We start from the raw sequence: 21,513 nt of genomic DNA on the forward strand, positions 1-21,513 counted from the left end.
CAATCACTGTCCACACTGCACACTCACTGTCCACACTACACACTCACTGTCCACACTGCACACTTACTGTCCACACTGCAGACTCACTGTCCGCACTGCACACTCACTGTCTGCACTGCACACTCACTGTCCACACTGTACACTCACTGTCCACACTGCACACTCACTGTCCACACTGCACACTCACTGTGCCACACTGCACACTCACTGTCCGCACTGCACACACTGTCCTCACTGCACACTCACTGTCCTCACTGCAAACACTCACTGTCCACAGTGCACACTCACTATCCACACTGCACACTCACTGTCCACACTGCACACTCACTGTCCTCACTGCAAACACTCACTGTCCACAGTGCACACTCACTATCCACACTGCACACGCACTGTCCACAGTGCACACTCACTGTCCTCACTGCACACTCACTGTCCACACTGCACACTCACTGTCCACACTGCACACTCACTGTCCACAGTGCACACTCACTGTCCTCACTGCACACTCACTGTCCACAGTGCACACTCACTGTCCACAATGCACACTCACTGTCCACACTGCACACTCACCGTCCACACTGCACACTCACTGTCCTCACTGCACACTCACTGTCCACACTGCACACTCACTGTCCTCACTGCACACTCACTGTCCGCACTGCACACTCACTGTACACACTGCACACTCACTGTCCTCACTGCACACTCACTGTCCACAGTGCACACTCACTGTCCACAATGCACACTCACTGTCCACACAGCACACTCACTGTCCACACTGCACACTCACTGTCCGCACTGCACACTCACTGTCCTCACTGCACACTCACTGTACACACTGCACACTCACTGTCCACACTGCACACTCACTGTCCACACTGCACACTCACTGTCCACACTGCACACTCACTGTCCACACTGCACACTCACTGTCCTCACTGCCCACTCACTGTCCTCACTGCACACTCACTGTACACACTGCACACTCACTGTCCACACTGCACACTCACTGTACACACTGCACACTCACTGTCCACACTGCACACTCACTGTCCACACTGCACACTCACTGTCCACACTGCACACTCACTGTCCACACTGCACACTCACTGTCCACACTGCACACTCACTGTCCACACTGCGCACTCACTGTCCTCACTACACACTCACTGTCCACACTTACACACTCACTGTCCACACTGCACACTCCCTGTCCCCGCTGCACACTCACTGTCCACACTGCACACTCACTGTCCACCCTGCACACTCACTGTCCACACTGCACACTCACTGTCCACACTGCACACTCACTGTCCACACTGCACACTCACTGTCCACACTGCACACTCACTGTCCACACTGCACACTCACTGTCCACACTGCACACTCACTGTCCCTCACTGCACACTCACTGTCCACACTGCACACTCACTGTCCACACTGCACAATCACTGTCCACACTGCACACTCACTGTCCACACTGCACACTCACTGTCCACACTGCACACTCACTGTCCTCACTGCACACTCACTGTCCGCACTGCACACTCACTGTCCGCACTGCACACTCACTGTCCACACTGCACACTCACTGTCCTCACTGCACACTCACTGTCCACACTGCACACTCACTGTCCACACTGCACACTCACTGTCCCCACTGCACACTCACTGTCCACACTGCACACCCACTGTCCACACTGCACACTCACTGTCCACAGTGCACACCCACTGCCACACTGCAGACACTCACTGTCCACACGGCACACTCACTGTCCACACTGCACACTCACTGTCCACACTGCACACTCACTGTCCACACTGCACAATCACTGTCCACACTGCACACTCAGTGTCCACACTGCACACTCACTGTCCACACTGCACACTCACTGTCCTCACTGCACACTCACTGTCCACACTGCACACTCACTGTCCTCACTGCACACTCACTGTCCACACTGCACACTCACTGTCCACACTGCACACTCACTGTCCTCACTGCACACTCACTGTCCACACTGCACACTCACTGTGCTCACTGCACACTCACTGTCCTCACTGCACACTCACTGTCCACACTGCACACTCACTGTCCACACTGCACACTCACTGTCTACACTGAACACTCACTGTCCACACTGCACACTCACTGTCCTCACTGCACACTCACTGTCCTCACTGCACACTCACTGTCCACACTGCACACTCACTGTCCTCACTGCACACTCACTGTCCACACTGCACACTCACTGTCCTCACTACACACTCACTGTCCACACTGCACACTCACTGTCCACACTGCAGACACTCACTGTCCTCACTACACACTCACTGTCCACACTGCACACTCACTGTCCACACTGCAGACACTCACTGTCCTCACTGCACACTCACTGTCCACACTGCACACTCACTGTCCACACTGCACACTCACTGTCCACACTGCACACTCACTGTCCACACTGCACACTCACTGTCCACACTGCACACTCACTGTCCACACTGCACACTCACTGTCCACACTGCACACTCACTGTCCACACTGCACACTCACTGTCCACACTGCACACTCACTGTCCACACTGCACACTCACTGTCCTCACTGCACACTCACTGTCCACACTGCACACTCACTGTCCACACTGAACACTCACTGTCCACACTGCACACTCACTGTCCACACTGCACACTCACTGTCCTCACTGCACACTCACTGTCCACACTGAACACTCACTGTCCACACTGCACACTCACTGTCCTCACTGCACACTCACTGTCCACACTGCACACTCACTGCCCTCACTGCACACTCACTGTCCTCACTGCACACTCACTGTCCTCACTGCACACTCACTGTCCTCACTGCAGACACTCACTGTCCACACTGCACACTCACTGTCCACACTGCACACTCACTGTCCACACTACACACTCATTGTCCAAACTACACACTCACTGTGCTCACTGCACACTCACTGTCCTCACTGCACACTCACTGTCCGCACTGTACACTCACTGTCCAACCTGCCCACTCACTGTCCACACTGCACACTCACTGTCCACACTGCACACTCACTGTCCACACTGCATACTCACTGTCCTCACTGCACACTCACTGTCCTCACTGCACACTCACTGTCCTCACTGTATACTCACTGTCCACACTGCACACTCACTGTCCACACTGCACACTCACTGTCCTCACTGCACACTCACTGTCCGCACTGCACACTCACTGTCCACACTGCACACTCACTGTCCGCACTGTACACTCACTGTCCAACCTGCCCACTCACTGTCCACACTGCACACTCACTGTCCACACTGCACACTCACTGTCCACACTGCACACTCACTGTCCTCACTGCACACTCACTGTCCACACTGCACACTCACTGTCCACACTGCACACTCACTGTCCACACTGCACACTCACTGTCCACACTGCACACTCACTGTCCACACTGCACACTCACTGTCCTCACTGCACACTCACTGTCCACAGTGCACACTCACTGTCCACACTGCACACTCACTGTCCTCACTGCACACTCACTGTCCACACTGCACACTCACTGTCCACACTGCACACTCACTGTCCACACTGAACACTCACTGTCCGATCTGCACACTCACTGTCCACACTGAACACTCACTGTCCGATCTGCACACTCACTGTCCTCACTGCACACTCACTGTCCACACTGCACACTCACTGTCCTCACTGCACACTCACTGTCCACACTGCACACTCACTGTCCACACTGCACACTCACTGTCCACACTGAACACTCACTGTCCGATCTGCACACTCACTGTCCACACTGAACACTCAGTGTCCACACTGCACACTCAGTGTCCTCACTGCACACTCACTGTCCACACTGCACACTCACTGTCCTCACTGCACACTCACTGTCCTCACTACACACTCACTGTCCACACTGCACACTCACTGTCCGCACTGCACACTCACTGTCCACACTGTATACTCACTATCCACACTGCACACTCACTGTCCTCACTGAACACTCACTGTCCGATCTGCACACTCACTGTCCACACTGAACACTCACTGTCCTCACTGCACACTCACTGTCCACACTGCACACTCACTGTCCGCACTGCACACTCACTGTCCACACTGTATACTCACTGTCCTCACTGCACACTCACTGTCCGCACTGCACACTCACTGTCCACACTGTATACTCACTGTCCTCACTGCACACTCACTGTCCACACTGCACACTCACTATCCACACTGCACACTCACTGTCCACACTGTATACTCACTGTCCTCACTGCACACTCACTGTCCTCACTGTATACTCACTGTCCACACTGCACACTCACTGTCCACACTGCACACTCACTGTCCTCACTGCACACTCACTGTCCACACTGCACACTCACTGTACACACTGCACACTCACTGTCCACACTGCACACTCACTGTCCACACTGCACACTCACTGTCCACACTGCACACTCACTGTCCACACTGCACACTCACTGTCCACACTGCACACTCACTGTCCACACTGCACACTCACTGTCCACACTGCGCACTCACTGTCCTCACTACACACTCACTGTCCACACTACACACTCACTGTCCACACTGCACACTCACTGTCCGCTCTGCACACTCACTGTCCACACTGCACACTCACTATCCACACCGCACACTCACTGTCCACACTGCACACCCACTGTCCACACTGCACACTCACTGTCCACACTGCACACCCACTGCCACACTGCAGACACTCACTGTCCACACGGCACACTCACTGTCCACACTGCACACTCACTGTCCACACTGCACACTCACTGTCCACACTGCACAATCACTGTCCACACTGCACACTCAGTGTCCACACTGCACACTCACTGTCCTCACTGCACACTCACTGTCCACACTGCACACTCACTGTCCGCACTGCACACTCACTGTCCACACTGCACACTCACTGTCCTCACTGCACACTCACTGTCCACACTGCACACTCACTGTCCACACTGCACACTCACTGTCCTCACTGCACACTCACTGTCCACACTGCACACCCACTGTCCACACTGCACACTCACTGTCCACAGTGCACACCCACTGCCACACTGCAGACACTCACTGTCCACACGGCACACTCACTGTCCACACTGCACACTCACTGTCCACACTGCACACTCACTGTCCACACTGCACAATCACTGTCCACACTGCACACTCAGTGTCCACACTGCACACTCACTGTCCACACTGCACACTCACTGTCCTCACTGCACACTCACTGTCCACACTGCACACTCACTGTCCTCACTGCACACTCACTGTCCACACTGCACACTCACTGTCCTCACTGCACACTCACTGTCCACACTGCACACTCACTGTCCTCACTGCACACTCACTGTCCACACTGCACACTCACTGTGCTCACTGCACACTCACTGTCCTCACTGCACACTCACTGTCCACACTGCACACTCACAGTCCACACTGCACACTCACTGTCCACACTGAACACTCACTGTCCACACTGCACACTCACTGTCCTCACTGCACACTCACTGTCCTCACTGCACACTCACTGTCCACACTGCACACTCACTGTCCTCACTGCACACTCACTGTCCACACTGCAGACACTCACTGTCCTCACTGCACACTCACTGTCCACACTGCACACTCACTGTCCACACTGCACACTCACTGTCCACACTGCACACTCACTGTCCACACTGCACACTCACTGTCCACACTGCACACTCACTGTCCACACTGCACACTCACTGTCCACACTGCACACTCACTGTCCACACTGCACACTCACTGTCCACACTGCACACTCACTGTCCACACTGCACACTCACTGTCCACACTGCACACTCACTGTCCACACTGCACACTCACTGTCCACACTGCACACTCACTGTCCACACTGCACACTCACTGTCCTCACTGCACACTCACTGTCCACACTGCACACTCACTGTCCACACTGAACACTCACTGTCCACACTGCACACTCACTGTCCACACTGCACACTCACTGTCCACACTGCACACTCACTGTCCACACTGAACACTCACTGTCCACACTGCACACTCACTGTCCTCACTGCACACTCACTGTCCACACTGCACACTCACTGCCCTCACTGCACACTCACTGTCCTCACTGCACACTCACTGTCCTCACTGCACACTCACTGTCCTCACTGCAGACACTCACTGTCCACACTGCACACTCACTGTCCACACTGCACACTCACTGTCCACACTACACACTCATTGTCCAAACTACACACTCACTGTGCTCACTGCACACTCACTGTCCTCACTGCACACTCACTGTCCGCACTGTACACTCACTGTCCAACCTGCCCACTCACTGTCCACACTGCACACTCACTGTCCACACTGCACACTCACTGTCCACACTGCACACTCACTGTCCTCACTGCACACTCACTGTCCTCACTGCACACTCACTGTCCTCACTGTATACTCACTGTCCACACTGCACACTCACTGTCCACACTGCACACTCACTGTCCTCACTGCACACTCACTGTCCGCACTGCACACTCACTGTCCACACTGCACACTCACTGTCCGCACTGTACACTCACTGTCCAACCTGCCCACTCACTGTCCACACTGCACACTCACTGTCCACACTGCACACTCACTGTCCACACTGCACACTCACTGCCTTCACTGCACACTCACTGTCCACACTGCACACTCACTGTCCACACTGCACACTCACTGTCCACACTGCACACTCACTGTCCACACTGCACACTCACTGTCCACACTGCACACTCACTGTCCTCACTGCACACTCACTGTCCACAGTGCACACTCACTGTCCACACTGCACACTCACTGTCCTCACTGCACACTCACTGTCCACACTGCACACTCACTGTCCACACTGCACACTCACTGTCCACACTGAACACTCACTGTCCGATCTGCACACTCACTGTCCACACTGAACACTCACTGTCCGATCTGCACACTCACTGTCCTCACTGCACACTCACTGTCCACACTGCACACTCACTGTCCTCACTGCACACTCACTGTCCACACTGCACACTCACTGTCCACACTGCACACTCACTGTCCACACTGAACACTCACTGTCCGATCTGCACACTCACTGTCCACACTGAACACTCAGTGTCCACACTGCACACTCAGTGTCCTCACTGCACACTCACTGTCCACACTGCACACTCACTGTCCACACTGCACACTCACTGTCCTCACTGCACACTCACTGTCCTCACTACACACTCACTGTCCACACTGCACACTCACTGTCCGCACTGCACACTCACTGTCCACACTGTATACTCACTGTCCTCACTGCACACTCACTATCCACACTGCACACTCACTGTCCACACTGAACACTCACTGTCCTCACTGTATACTCACTGTCCTCACTGCACACTCACTGTCCGCACTGCACACTCACTGTCCACACTGAACACTCACTGTCCTCACTGCACACTCACTGTCCACACTGCACACTCACTGTCCGCACTGCACACTCACTGTCCACACTGTATACTCACTGTCCTCACTGCACACTCACTGTCCGATCTGCACACTCACTGTCCACACTGAACACTCACTGTCCTCACTGCACACTCACTGTCCACACTGCACACTCACTGTCCGCACTGCACACTCACTGTCCACACTGCACACTCACTGTCCTCACTGCACACTCACTGTCCGCACTGCACACTCACTGTCCACACTGCACACTCACTGTCCTCACTGCACACTCACTGTCCACACTGCACACTCACTGTCCACACTGCACACTCACTGTCCACACTGCACACTCACTGTCCACACTGCACACTCACTGTCCCTCACTGCACACTCACTGTCCACACTGCACACTCACTGTCCACACTGCACACTCACTGTCCTCACTGCACACTCACTGTCCACACTGCACACTCACTGTCCACACTGCACACTCACTGTCCTCACTGCACACTCACTGTCCTCACTGCACACTCACTGTCCTCACTGCACACTCACTGTCCACACTGCACACTCACTGTCCACACTGCACACTCACTGTCCACACTGCACACTCACTGTCCTCACTGCACACTCACTGTCCTCACTGCACACTCACTGTCCTCACTGCACACTCACTGTCCACACTGCACATACTCACTGTCCTCACTGCACACTCACTGTCCACACTGCACACTCACTGTCCACACTGCACACTCACTGTCCTCACTGCACACTCACTGTCCACACTGCAGACTCACTGTCCACACTGCACACTCACTGTCCACACTGCACACTCACTGTCCACACTGCACACTCACTGTCCTCACTGCACACTCACTGTCCACACTGCACACTCACTGTCCACACTGCACACTCACTGTCCACAGTGCACACTCACTGTCCTCACTGCACACTCACTGTCCTCACTGCACACTCACTGTCCACACTACACACTCACTGCCCACACTGCACACTCTGTCCACACTGCACACTCACTGTCCACACTGCACACTCACTGTCCACACTGCACACTCACTGTCCTCACTGCACACTCACTGTGCGCACTGCACACTCAGTGTCCTCGCTGCACACTCACTGTGCGCACTGCACACTCACTGTCCACACTGCACACTCACTGTCCTCACTACACACTCACTGTCCGCACTGCACACTCACTGTCCACACTGCACACTCACTGTCCACACTACACACTCACTGTCCACACTGCACACTCACTGTCCACACTGCACACTCACTGTCCACACTGCCCACTCACTGTCCTCACTGCACACTCACTGTCCTCACTGCACACTCACTGTCTGCACTGCACACTCACTGTCCTCACTGCACACTCACTGTCCTCACTGCACACTCACTGTCCTCACTGCACACTCACTGTCTGCACTGCACACTCACTGTCCTCACTGCACACTCACTGTCCACACTGCACACTCACTGTCCTCACTGCACACTCACTGTCCACATTGCACACTCACTGACCACACTGCACACTCACTGACCACACTGCACACTCACTGTCCACACTGCACACTCACTGTCCTCACTGCACACTCACTGTCCACACTGCACACTCACTGTCCACACTGCACACTCACTGACCACACTGCACACGCACTTTCCGCACTGCACACTCACTGTCCACACTGCACACTCACTGTCCTCACTGCACACTCACTGTCCTCACTGTCCACACTGCACACTCACTGACCACACTGCACACGCACTTTCCGCACTGCACACTCACTGTCCAACCTGCCCACTCACTGTCCGCACTGCACACTCACTGTCCACACTGCACACTCACTGTCCTCACTGCACACTCACTGTCCACACTGCACACTCACTGTCCACACTGCACACTCACTGTCCACAGTGCACACTCCCTGTCCTCACTGCACACTCACTGACCACACTGCACACTCACTTTCCGCACTGCACACTCACTGTCCAACCTGCCCACTCACTGTCCGCACTGCACACTCACTGTGCTCACTGCTCACTCACTGTCCACACTGCACACTCACTGTCCACACTGCACACTCACTGTCCAACCTGCCCACTCACTGTCTGAGCTGATACTTTAAGGATGACGAATAAATTTAAAACGCTTCACGAGGACACTGGACAAAATAATGGAAATGTCTCGATAATTACCTGTCGGTCTTACAAAAATGTATCTGTGTTAAGTTTCGTATTTCACTCAGCAGAGATACCCTACACCGATGTCACCTCTCCTTCCTCCCAAATACTCTTTAGCTGACTTGCACTATTACGGACCTCACCAGACCCCCTCCAATTGCCCCCGCCTCTCCCCATGGCTGTAATATCTGATCAGCGCACTGGTTCCTTATCCCTGACGCCACTACTATCGACAGCACAACGAGAACGTTAATGAACGACACACTGTGGCAAGCAGGGCGCTTACGGAAAGGATTAACTTATTCCGAAGCCAGAAAATGAATGGTAAGAAAGTACAGGTGAGAAACAGCCTTTCACCATGTCAACCACTTCCCTCCAAGGACCATGTCCAACCTGCAGTCACAATCCAAATAACGTACCGAGCAAAATTTCTGTAAAAACACCCCTCCGCACCCAATATATCACATTGAAAACAATGGACTTTGAACAGTTATTGAGGCAATGAACACATTTCAAAACCACTTTCTCTAGGATGTTTTTAACCTCGATAATCAATCAGGAACTGAACCCTTTCGACCTTGGTCTCCAGGGGAAAACTAACTCAGTATCTCAGTTAAAATCTTAACCAAAGCTCACTGAATTGGAAGGGAAATTATTTCACTTAACAATTTCAAAGCCTTGTTTCATCTCCTCTCACCGTCATTTGATAAAGACAGACAACTGATAGTGATTGAATACTTCAGAGTAGAATTTTATATTGTCCCATCGATGGAATCTTTTTAAGTATTGGCTTACATGCTCATGGTATGTTACAATATACAAGGTGCCAAAAGGGTTTAAAATCTCATTCATCATAATCATACTCTTTTTTAATATCAGTTGAAGATAAACGACTTTCACATTTGATGTTTGCACGCTTATTCTCTGTGTTGCAGTATCGCACTTCCCCATGTCTATCATTCACTGGTATAAAATCACACTGTTGTTGGATGCGCTGCGATGTCCGATAATTTTAATCTACTGTTTTCAAATTGTTCCTAAATTCTTGCTGTGGCTGAATGGGAATTTAAGGGGCCATTCGGTTGGACGGTTTTCAATGAGTGCCCTGAACATTGTTCGGGAGCGCAAATATTCACTGATTAACCACTGCACCATTGACAGCAATCTGAAACAGTTGTCCCCTTAATCTTCAGGCAAATTTGCGTGACAGTACAATGCTTAGCGTTAGGTTCCTGGCGCCTATTTTTAAAAAAATAAATTTAGTGTATCCAATTAATTTTTTTCCAATTAAGGGGCAATTTAGCGTGGCCAATCCACCTACCCTGCACATCTTTGGGTTGTGGAGGTGAAACCCACGCAGACACGGGGAGAATGTGCAAACTCCACACGGACAGTGACCCAGAGCCGGGATCGAACCTGGGACCCCGGCGCCGTGAAGCAACAGGGCTAACCCACTGCGCCACCATGCTGCCCATTCCTGGCGCCTATTAAGAGTGTCTGCAGGAGCAAGCAAGATAAAGGATTTGAACACTGCTTTGGGATAGTTTGTTTAACTGATCTTCCGTCTTGTATGTTGGCCGACTCTCTGTCTCAACGTCTAATCTTTAACCTAGCATATATAAATCATGTCAGGGACAGTTAGAATTAAGCTGGCAATCGGCAGTAACAAAAAGGTAAAATTATTCATGATTGCAACCAAAATAGGCTTTACTTTAAACGACCATCACAAAAGCCGCAACTCACCAAACAAAATGCCAATATGGATAGGAAGGTTTTTCACAGAGGATAGGGGAGAGGAATTGTTAGTGCATCGACAGGCGCACACACAGAACATGGGGTCAAACTGCCTGTGATTCATTATTGCTCTTGCAAAGATGTACGATATGACTGTTAAACATATTGGTGCACCATCGCTCGTAAGTCATGGATTTCACTTCAGCTGCCTGTTAGCTCAATTCTTTTTCCTTTATGCAATGGGTGTCGATTCCACACACGACAGTGATCAATAGACCTCATGCCTTGCTCTTATAAATGCAATTTTTCTTTCTGTTAAGAGTTCAGGGTGATGGCACATAGTTAATCGCTTTCAAAAACCATGCTAAGTTGGCAGATGCAGTTAAAAGTGACAATGGACATTGTTGACATGGGCAAAGCAATATTAAACCTTTGAGTGCACGTTTTGTTTCCCCCCCCCCACACCAACAATCTAGACTCGAACACCTTCCCAATTTTGGGAGTCAGTTTGGAGAGGAAGAGAGATTTTTTTCCCGTGTTAGTCAAATCCGAATCTTTCAGCAGTTGTAGGAACCAACGGAAATGTGCACAATTTTTGAAAATACGTATCTCGATATGTGTGATACTCAGGGAACTGAGTCTCAAAGGATTAATATATGTTTGGCTTGCATTACTTCTGATGCTTTTGGAATGCATTAAAATTGCCAGTCTTAGTTTACAAGAAGTAACGCTGATGCATTCGGATGCAAAAGGAAAAGATAAATGATCTCACTGTTATCCAGCCTAGTTGGATTTCATTCATTTCCTAAGGAAGGAATGTGACAGAGAGAGTAGTTCACTGCATTATCTGCATAGCATTAACAAAGTTATAGCTGAACCAGGGAGTGAGTGCAATCTTACTGTTTATACAAGGACATGATCATACAGCAATACATTCTTTAAACAGCGGAGCATCGTTAATAATTGCAATTGAGAATGGTACGCAATGTTTGTAAAATCAGCTATCTTTCATAGATTCTGAATTTTATATAGATTTGGAATTAATATTATCAAAATTGATCACACTGCGTGCAAAAATAACTCGTAAAATCCTTTGATACAATATCAATTTGGGGTTGGCACTGTTCTCTATAGTCTCCCCCACGTTTGCTCTTTGATGATAGAAATGCCTTTTCTGAAACTGTAGTCTCCCGGCATTAATACTGGACAATAGTGGCAATGGGAGCTAGGTAAAGGCAAAGTCGCCATGAAGGTCCCAGATAACCATAGGCTGCTTTTCCCTTTGAGGGGTAGAGCTGACTGGTGGTGATTTAACCTGAGGGTCACCACACCTCAGGTGAGAAGGCGGGGGTGGGGAGCCTTCATGAATAACCTCATCCTGTACGGGTATTAAACCTGCGCTGCTGGCCTCGCTCTGCATCATGAACCAGCCGCCCAGTGAACTCGGCTTTAAACAATGCAAAATCAAAGTGGAGAATGTGGGCATGTGAGAATGGGGGCTGGTTTACCTCACTTGGCTAGACAGCTGGTTCGTGTTGCAGAGCGAGGCCAGTAGGGTGGGTTCAATTCTCGTACTGGTTGAGATTATTCGGCTGAGAAGGCTCTGCCTTCTCAATCTCGCCCCTCGCCTGAGGTGTGCTCACCCTCCGGTTTAATCACCACCAGTCAACTCTTCCCCTCATCTGGGACCATAGCAACTTTACCTTACAATGGGAGCTACTCATTTGTTGAACAGTCAAGAGTTAGATACTGAGGCAAGGCTTACTCTAGCCAAGACCAGTTCTGGGGTCCTGGCACTGTAACCCGGGTCCACTGGAAATTGGATTAACAAAACACCTTGGAGCTGATTCCACATCCACCAGCCGTAAGTGTGTTGTTCGACAAAGACACCTTGGACCATCCCTTAACTCTGTTTAAATTTAAAGTTGATACTGTCGCATTTATTTCCAGAATTTCTAGCGAAAGTTCTAGTGAGAACTCTGAGTGTTGATGGAAGAATCCACTTTCTCGAACCATTATAATGGCCACATTAGATTGGTAAGGGGACAAAGGCATAAAGGTGTGTGGTAAAATATCCAGTATGTCAAGTTGTCATTGTAGTTCCATCACTACTTGCAGCCTAATTTTACTGGCAAGGGAAATATCGCTAAAATGAAAAGACCCACGGAAACTTCTTTCAGCCAATGATTGTCAATAATAATGACTGGTCGTAATTAGTTCATACTGAAGTTCAGCAGAAGAATTATTTCAGAGTTGCTGAAACAAATTGGCCGCATGAATATGATCCATTTCTGGGCATAAATCAAACCAAATATGCTCTTTGTTAATTGGATTTGTAAACCTTGCATGACATTTGTGTCAATTAGCAGAAAAATAGATGGATGGGAACAATAGGAATCATTACAAAATGCATTACTTTTGTGACACGCAACCATATACCGTCAATTATGACGCACTGTACCTTATGCAAGTCTGGTATGAGATCTTGATACAGAGATCGTATCAACATATCCAAGGTGCGCTGACGTTTCTGAGCAAATGTTGGGGTTTCCAGGGTTGCTTTCTCTCCATTTATTACTGCAAATGACACATAAAAGCTGAGCAACAGGGTGATGAATGCCAACTGTCCCACGCAGAAAGCCAACGTATCATTTCAAGTCACAACACATCTGGCTGCAAACTCCCACCCTGACTTTTCTAATGAAGCAAATGTAGAAATTTCTGGCCAATAATTTCAAGTTGCCTTGTGTGCTCATTAATGCTGTGTGGTACACGCCATAACCAAGCCGTTTCTAAGTGAAAAAAGCTGCAAAGGTGTTAGTAATGGAGGATTTTTAATGCCTTGTTGATGAACTTAGTTTGGGTAGTGCTGGCAGCAGAGAGATTCAGTCAATCTGAATCTCGACGGCACAGGATTGTTAGCAGAACCAACATTATAATGTGGGGGTTACAGAGGAGACTGTATTTTTTTTAAATGTTTTTTAATGGATTTTTGCACAGAGTATATTTTGCCATTATGTACACAGGATATGTTGTATCTATATATATGTAAGTAGGCATCCGTTCGTGCCAGCGGGGCACTTCCGGAGGGCAATCCTCGAGTGGGAGAGGCTGTATTTGACCCAGCGGAGAGGACAACACATCGGGGGCTGGACTGGAGACCAGCTGGAGGAGTGATCGCCGGGTCATGTGGTTCAGGAAAAGGAAACAAAAAGGGGTAGAGAAGGAACTGGAGCGTGTGGAAGGTGGGGAGAATGTATATCTTAGGAGCCATAGGAAGAACGTGGGGTGAAAAAAGGCCAGTGTTTATAGCACGATAGGTAATGAAAGTTGTTAAAACTATTATTCAAGTTATGAAAACATTTCATACCCCACACAAGAGAATATCAATCAATATCAGGGGCGCGATTTAACGGGGTAACGGGATGTTTCTCAGCACTTTGCAGCTCCGGGAACAACCACATTATTAAATGGGAGTCTTGTTTTTTGGAGCCTTTGTGAGGAACTCCCCACGGAGGTCGCACAGACTCAACTTGTGAGTGCACGGAGAGATTGAGATGCCATTTTAAAATACCGCCTTGATCTCTCGACCTTTCCCCCCCTCCCCCGCCCCCTCCCCCAATTCTGGACCCCTAAATGCCCCAACTTACCTCAAGCCCCCCCTCCCCGCCCCCTCCCTCCCCCGCCCCCTCCCCAATTCTGGACCCCTAAATGCCCCAACTTACCTCAAGCCCCACCCTCACCCTAGCTCATCAGGATATCCCCAGACCCGATACCCAGTCTGGGCAACTTGGCACCACCAGGTTGGCACCTTGGCAGTTACCATCTTAGCAGTGCCACCTGGGCATCCTGGCAGTTCCAGGGTGCCTGGTGGCAGCATCGAGGTGTCCAGGTGGCATTGGGATACCCGTGTACCATCCTGCCCAGAGCCCAGCCAAACAGAGGTCTCCGATCGCCTGGGAGACCCCCCTCACCTGGTCCACGTTTGTGGAAATCATTGCTAAATGACGCCACGACGAGCTCCCCCAGGCACGGGCGTTCGTTGCTGGGCCTTGGGAGAATCCGGCGTAAACATATTTAAGTGAAGCTAACGGTTCACTTAAATATGCAAATAGATCCTGCCCAGTGAAGGCGAGATCCAGATCACGATGTCTTGGGAGATCTCGTTAGATCGTAAATCCCGCGAGATTTAGTGGCCTCGCCATGTCACTGAGTTGGGTGACAAGGCCGTACAATCGAGCCCCTGGAAAAGCTTTGTGTAAGGCAGCTTATAAAAGAGCTGGTCAATCAGAAGATCTTGAATTCAAAGGGAAATAAAGTCAAATGACAAATATCAGCGGAAAGGGGAACAAAATCTGACAGTAGGGGCATAAGGTACCCAGGCGAAATTTGGGATCAGAAATGGCGTGGATAAAAATTGATTAAAACATTAGTTCATGAGAAAAAAACTGAACTGAGACAATAGCAAAGTGGATGTTCTGAGGGTGTCAGAATGAGGGCAAATTCGGGCAGCACAGTGGGTTAGCCCTGCTGCCTGACGGTGCCGAGGTTGCAGGCTCGATCCCGGCTATGGGTAATTGCCCCTACAACCCAAAGATGTGCAGGCTAGGTGGATTAACCACACTAAATTGCCCCTTAATTGGAAAAATAAATTAGTGGATAATTTAATCGGGAAGAGGCCGCAGGAATTTGAACTGTTAAATCGGGAACAGTACAAATGGGGAGGATGGGGAGTATTTGTGAAGCAGTCAAAATCCCTCCCATTAAAAGTTCCATTTAACTTGTGAAAAAAGCATTCTCGTGGATGAAAATGAATATTCCCTTTAAATTCGCTTGGCAGTGCTTTAGAACTTACATCAGCGCAACAGAATGAAATACCGAATCGTTACACCGAGTACACTTTAACTGATTCTGTCTGCAAATACTTTGGCGTCTGACGCTTCAGCATTTAAGAATTACATGTTTAGAACATAGAACGATACAGTGCAGTACAGGCCCTTCGGCCCACGATGTTGCACCGACATGGGAAGTCCAAAAACTAAAGGCCATCTAACCTACACTATCCCATTATCATCCATATGCTTATCCAATAAACTTTTAAATGCACTCAATGTTGGCGAGTTCACTACTGTTGCAGGTAGGGCATTCCACGGCCTCACCACTCTTTGTGTAAAAAACCCACCTCTGACCTCTGTCCGATATCTATTACCCCTCAATTTAAGGCTATGTCCCCTCGTGCTAGACACCTCCATCCGCGGGAGAAGGCTCTCACTGTCCATCCTATCTAACCCTCTGATCATTTTGTATGCCTCTATTAAGTCGCCTCTTAACCTTCTTCTCTCTAACGAAAACAACCTCACGTCCATCAGCCTTTCCTCATAAGATTTTCCCTCCATACCAGGCAACATCCTGGTAAATCTCCTCTGCACCCGCTCCAAAGCTTCCACGTCCTTCCTATAATGAGGCGATCAGAACTGTACGCAATACTCCAAATGCGGCCGTACAAGAGTTTTGTACAACTGCAACATGACCTCATGGCTCCGGAACTCAATCCCTCTACCAATAAAGGGCAACACACCATAGGCCTTCTTCACAACCCTATCAACCTGGGTGGCAACTTTCAGGGATCTATGTACATGGACACCGAGATCCCTCTGCTCATCCACACTACCAAGAATTTTACCATTAACCAAGTATTCCGCATTCCTGTTATTCTTTCCAAAGTGAATCACCTCACACTTCTCCACATTAAACTCCATTTGCCACCTCTCAGCCCAGCTCTGCAGCTTATCTATGTCCCTCTGTAACCTGCAACATCCTTCGCACTGTCCACAACTCCACCGACTTTAGTGTCGTCTGCAAATTCACTCACCCATCCTTCTGCGCCCTCCTCTAGGTCATTTATAAAAATGACAAACAGCCCCAGAACAGATCCTTGTGGTACGCCACTCGTAACTGAACTCCATTCTGAACATTTCCCATCAACCACCACTCTCTGTCTTCTTTCAACTAGCCAATTTCTGATCCACATCTCTAAATCACCCTCAATCCCCAGCCTCCGTATTTTCTGCAATAGCCGACCGTGGGGAACCTTATCAAACGCTTTACTGATTAAACTGGTTTGTGGTGGGGAATTCTGTAATAATGCGTTCTGCTGTACACAACACTAAAGTAGATGCTGGGACACCCAGAAATTACTGTTATGCAGTTGATCACCTCTACCTGCATATCTCAGGCTGTTCTATCAGTATGTTTTTATCAAGTTTTTATCACCTGGACCGAAAATGTTGAATAAACCCTCTCCTGTTTATGTTTTGCTGAAGGGACTAAAACAAACTGAGTGAGCTAATCTTGTCAAAATGTCCAAAGTTTTACTTTTGTTGAGATCTGGGCAAAAGAGACAGACAAGCAGAAAAAAGTTTGCACTTTTTTTCAGGTTACTGTGCGCATCAATCAGCACCTGTCAATGTGTTCAGGGCACACATCCATAAATTGAACTCTACTTTCTCAATCAGGAGAAGTATTACACAGTCATAGCTGTAACTTCCCATCTATCTTTGTTCTACAGTGTGATGTAATAGGGTTAATAATTCTGGTATCGCCCGTGAAACAATGGGTTCCCTCTTGCTGGTAAATCACCGAACCCGCCACCAGCTCAGTGGAACATGAAATCGCTGTGAAGCCAGCCATATCAGTGGGCCAGCGTTCCCCGTCAACTCTTCAGACGGTGGGAAGGGGAACCCCAGCCATCCAAAATATCCTCGCCCATGATGTTCCTTTGGATATTTTGAAGAAAACTTTGAAATAACTTTCCTGATCTGCATGCCTTTAGTGCCTATATCCCTTTAAAATCAGAGAATCATAGAATTTACAGTGCAGAAGGAGGCCATTCGGCCCAGCGAGTCGGCACCGGCCCTTGGAAAGAGCATGCTACTTAAGCCCACGCCTCCACCCGATCCCTGTAACTCAGTAACCCTACCTAACCTTTTGGACACTAATGGGAAATTTAACATGGCCAATCCACCTACTCTGCACATCTTTGGACTGTAAGATGAAATTGGAGCACCCGGAGGAAACCCTCGCAGACACGGGGAGAAAGTGCAAACTCCACGCAGTCACCCGAGGCCGGAATTGAACCCGGGTCCCTGGAGCTGTGAAGCAGCAGTGGTAACTTTAAAAAAATCATTTAATGGAATGTGGGCTAGGCTGGCTGGGGTAACATTTATCGCCCACCCCTGATTGCCCTTGAACCGATTGGCCTTCTAGGCCATTTCAGAGGACGTTTTTTTAAGAGCCAAGCACATTGCTGTGGGTCTGGAGTCACGTGTAGACCAGACCAGGAATTTACGGCAAATTTCCTTCCCTAAAGGACATTAGCGAACCAGGTGGGACTTTACGACAACCAACATTAGTTTCATGCTCATCATTACGTATTGAATTCACATTGAACTCTGCCCGTGGCGGCATTTGAACCCGGGGCGAGGGTTTTTGGATCACTAGTCCAGTGACATTACTGCATCACCACCTCCCTAAACACTACAAAATTTGAGTGGAAACATTTGTTTGCGATTTCCTTTATAAGGTTTTGCTGTGACATCTTGGAGAGTAAATTGTGCACAATTAAGCCAAAACCAAGTAAGCAGATCAGTAATGAAGGCCCGTGTTGGTGTAAGAGGTGTGAGTTAGGAGAGGGGTATATCATTGGAGATGCCAAGTGTGGAGCTTTTTACTACCATGTCCATGAAAGCAAGCCAGCTAGGTTGGCACGTACACCCCTCAACCAGCACTACCGAAACCCAGCATGGTGACAATGCAAAGGTCATCCTCTGTGGCCGCTTTCTTCCAATTTCTTTAGGTTATCCAAGGACTAAAATGAATCTGAATTTCTCACCATTCTTCCCTGCCCACCCACCTCACAGTGGCCCCAGCATGTATCACACAGCGACAATCGGAGCTGCAGTAGCAGCAGGTGGACTTACATTTAACTAAAACAAAGTCCCTGAACTCATGATGATCTGTAAACACTGGTGGAGAAGGGAGAGGAGGTCCAAACAGTGGAACACTCTCTTCGGAATATATCTTAAGCCTGGAGAGAAAGCAAAGTCAGCAAAGGTCGACAGAAATCAGACAGAATGCGATATGAACCCAGACAGTTCAATGGAATACTAATGCGACTGCTTTGCAATTGTTATCACCGTGAAATATTTCCCCCTTTTTACTCCGCAAACATGCTTTTGACTGCCGAGTGCAATTCAAAATGAAGCCATTTATCATTTCAACACCACAAATGACAATAATAATACCGATGTGTGCATTATCAATCAATCCGATCGCTGCACTGGTGGAGTGGAAATAGGAAAGAGGAGGCTTTCTCAGAACAGGCTGTGCGCAAGCTTCTAAGCATCAACGGAAGTCATAGATCATAGAAATTACTGTGCAGAAGGAGGCCATTCGGCCCATTGAGTCTGCACCAGCCCCCGAAAAGAGCACCCCACCCAAGCCCACACCTCCACCCCATGAGGTGGGGTCACCCAGCAACCCCACCTCACCTTTTTGGACACTTAGGGCAACTTAACATGGCCAATCCACCTAACCTGCACACCTTTGGACTGTGGGAGGAAACCGGAGCACCCAGAGGAAACCCACGCAGACACGGGGAGAACGTGCAGACTCCGCAAAGGCAGTGACCCAAGCCGGGAATCAAACCTGGGAACCTGGAGCTGTGAAGCAACAGTGATAACCACTATGCTACCGTGCCTCAAGTGTGTGAACTTGAGGGAAAAATGACAAGAGTGCCACAGTTAACAACGGTAACAAGCTTTATTAGTTCCTTAAGGTGACCAGGAACGCCGTTCGCTTGGCCGTGGTTTGAGTTTCTTTCCTGGTTAGAACCCAGCTACAAAGCAAGATGACCTGCAACATTGAGATGGGAATGATACAGATCGGTAACGCAGGGGAGTGAGTCCACTGTGTGCAATAGGAGTCAGGAATTAGGTAGCCCTGAACGTTGCGGCCTGTCAATGCTGCTTCAACATTGAACCTTCCGGCATTGTTCCTGCGGACCTTCTTGCAATCTCCTCAAAATAAAACAATGCAGATACATGAAGAATGACAGAACTCTGACTTTCAAAGTGATCTACTTACCGATAACTATCGTTTTGCTTGTTATATCGGACTAAGGCAAATATATCTGTGACGGACGCTAAAGAACTAACCACTTTTTTCACCATCAATAATGCAAAGTTTTAGTTGGCTTATTGGCCCTTCATTTGATGAGTGCTACCTTAACCAAGAATCACAGATTATTTCAATTCAATTATTTGTGGATTTCATTGGCGCAGATATAATTTGGCTCTATTAATAAAACTGACAAAAGTCTTCACACCTTCTTAATTGCTGTGTGGAAGATTTGTGGCTGAATGAGTTTAACTTTACAGTAATTTTGTTTTAAATGGTGCTTTACAACGCAATGCTAAAGATAATTAACAGAGCACGTGAAATATAAATAGTCCTATATATTTTCAATAAAAATAATACTTTTAATAAAATTATATTCTGAATCAAATTAGCAGGAGGTCAGTTAAGAGGTGATTTTAAAAAAAGACTAAGTCCTGTCAGGGTTATGTGGCAGAATATAATTGCATTGTGCATCAGTTTTTCCCCATATCTTTTTTTAAACAGGATGTAAGCATTGCTAATTAGGCCAGCATTTATTGCCCATCCTAGTTGCCCTTCAGAAGCTGCCTTCTTGAACCGCGACCGTTCCTGAGGTGTAGGTACACCCACGGTGCTGTTAGGGAGGGAGTTCCAGAATCTTGACTCAGCGACAGTGGAGGAACGGCAATATGTTTCCAAGCCAGGGTGGTGAGTGACTTGGAGGGGAACTCCCAGATAGTGATGCTCCCAGATATCTCTTGCCCTTGTCCTTTCAGATGGTAGAGGTCGTGGATTTGGAAGCTGTTGCCTAAGGAGCCTTGGTGAATTCCTGCAATGCATCTTGTAGATTGTACACACTGCTGCCACTTCATCGGTATTGGAGGGGTTGAATG

At 49.1% G+C, this 21,513-nt stretch overlaps 1 protein-coding gene across 6 annotated transcripts in view; it reads right to left on the reverse strand.

Annotated features, from left to right (window-relative positions):
• The window catches only part of garnl3 (GTPase activating Rap/RanGAP domain like 3), a 569,928-nt gene that overhangs the window by 147,286 nt on the left and 401,129 nt on the right, over positions 1 to 21,513 (reverse strand). For 4 of the 6 annotated variants that reach the window (XM_038781606.1, XM_038781608.1, XM_038781605.1 and 1 more), the window contains 4 exons: positions 20,609 to 20,654; positions 19,444 to 19,550; positions 13,926 to 14,041; positions 12,237 to 12,269 (listed from right to left, as the gene is read on the reverse strand). In XM_038781606.1, the coding sequence (XP_038637534.1) occupies positions 12,237 to 12,269; positions 13,926 to 14,041; positions 19,444 to 19,550; positions 20,609 to 20,654 (302 nt within the window). The remainder of the gene's footprint in view (positions 1 to 12,236; positions 12,270 to 13,925; positions 14,042 to 19,443; positions 19,551 to 20,608; positions 20,655 to 21,513) is intronic. The other 2 variants (XM_038781607.1, XM_038781610.1) reach the window with 1 other exon arrangement.

The sequence above is a fragment of the Scyliorhinus canicula genome, chromosome 21 (assembly GCF_902713615.1).
Source record: "Scyliorhinus canicula chromosome 21, sScyCan1.1, whole genome shotgun sequence".
Taxonomy (NCBI): Eukaryota; Metazoa; Chordata; class Chondrichthyes; order Carcharhiniformes; family Scyliorhinidae; genus Scyliorhinus; species Scyliorhinus canicula.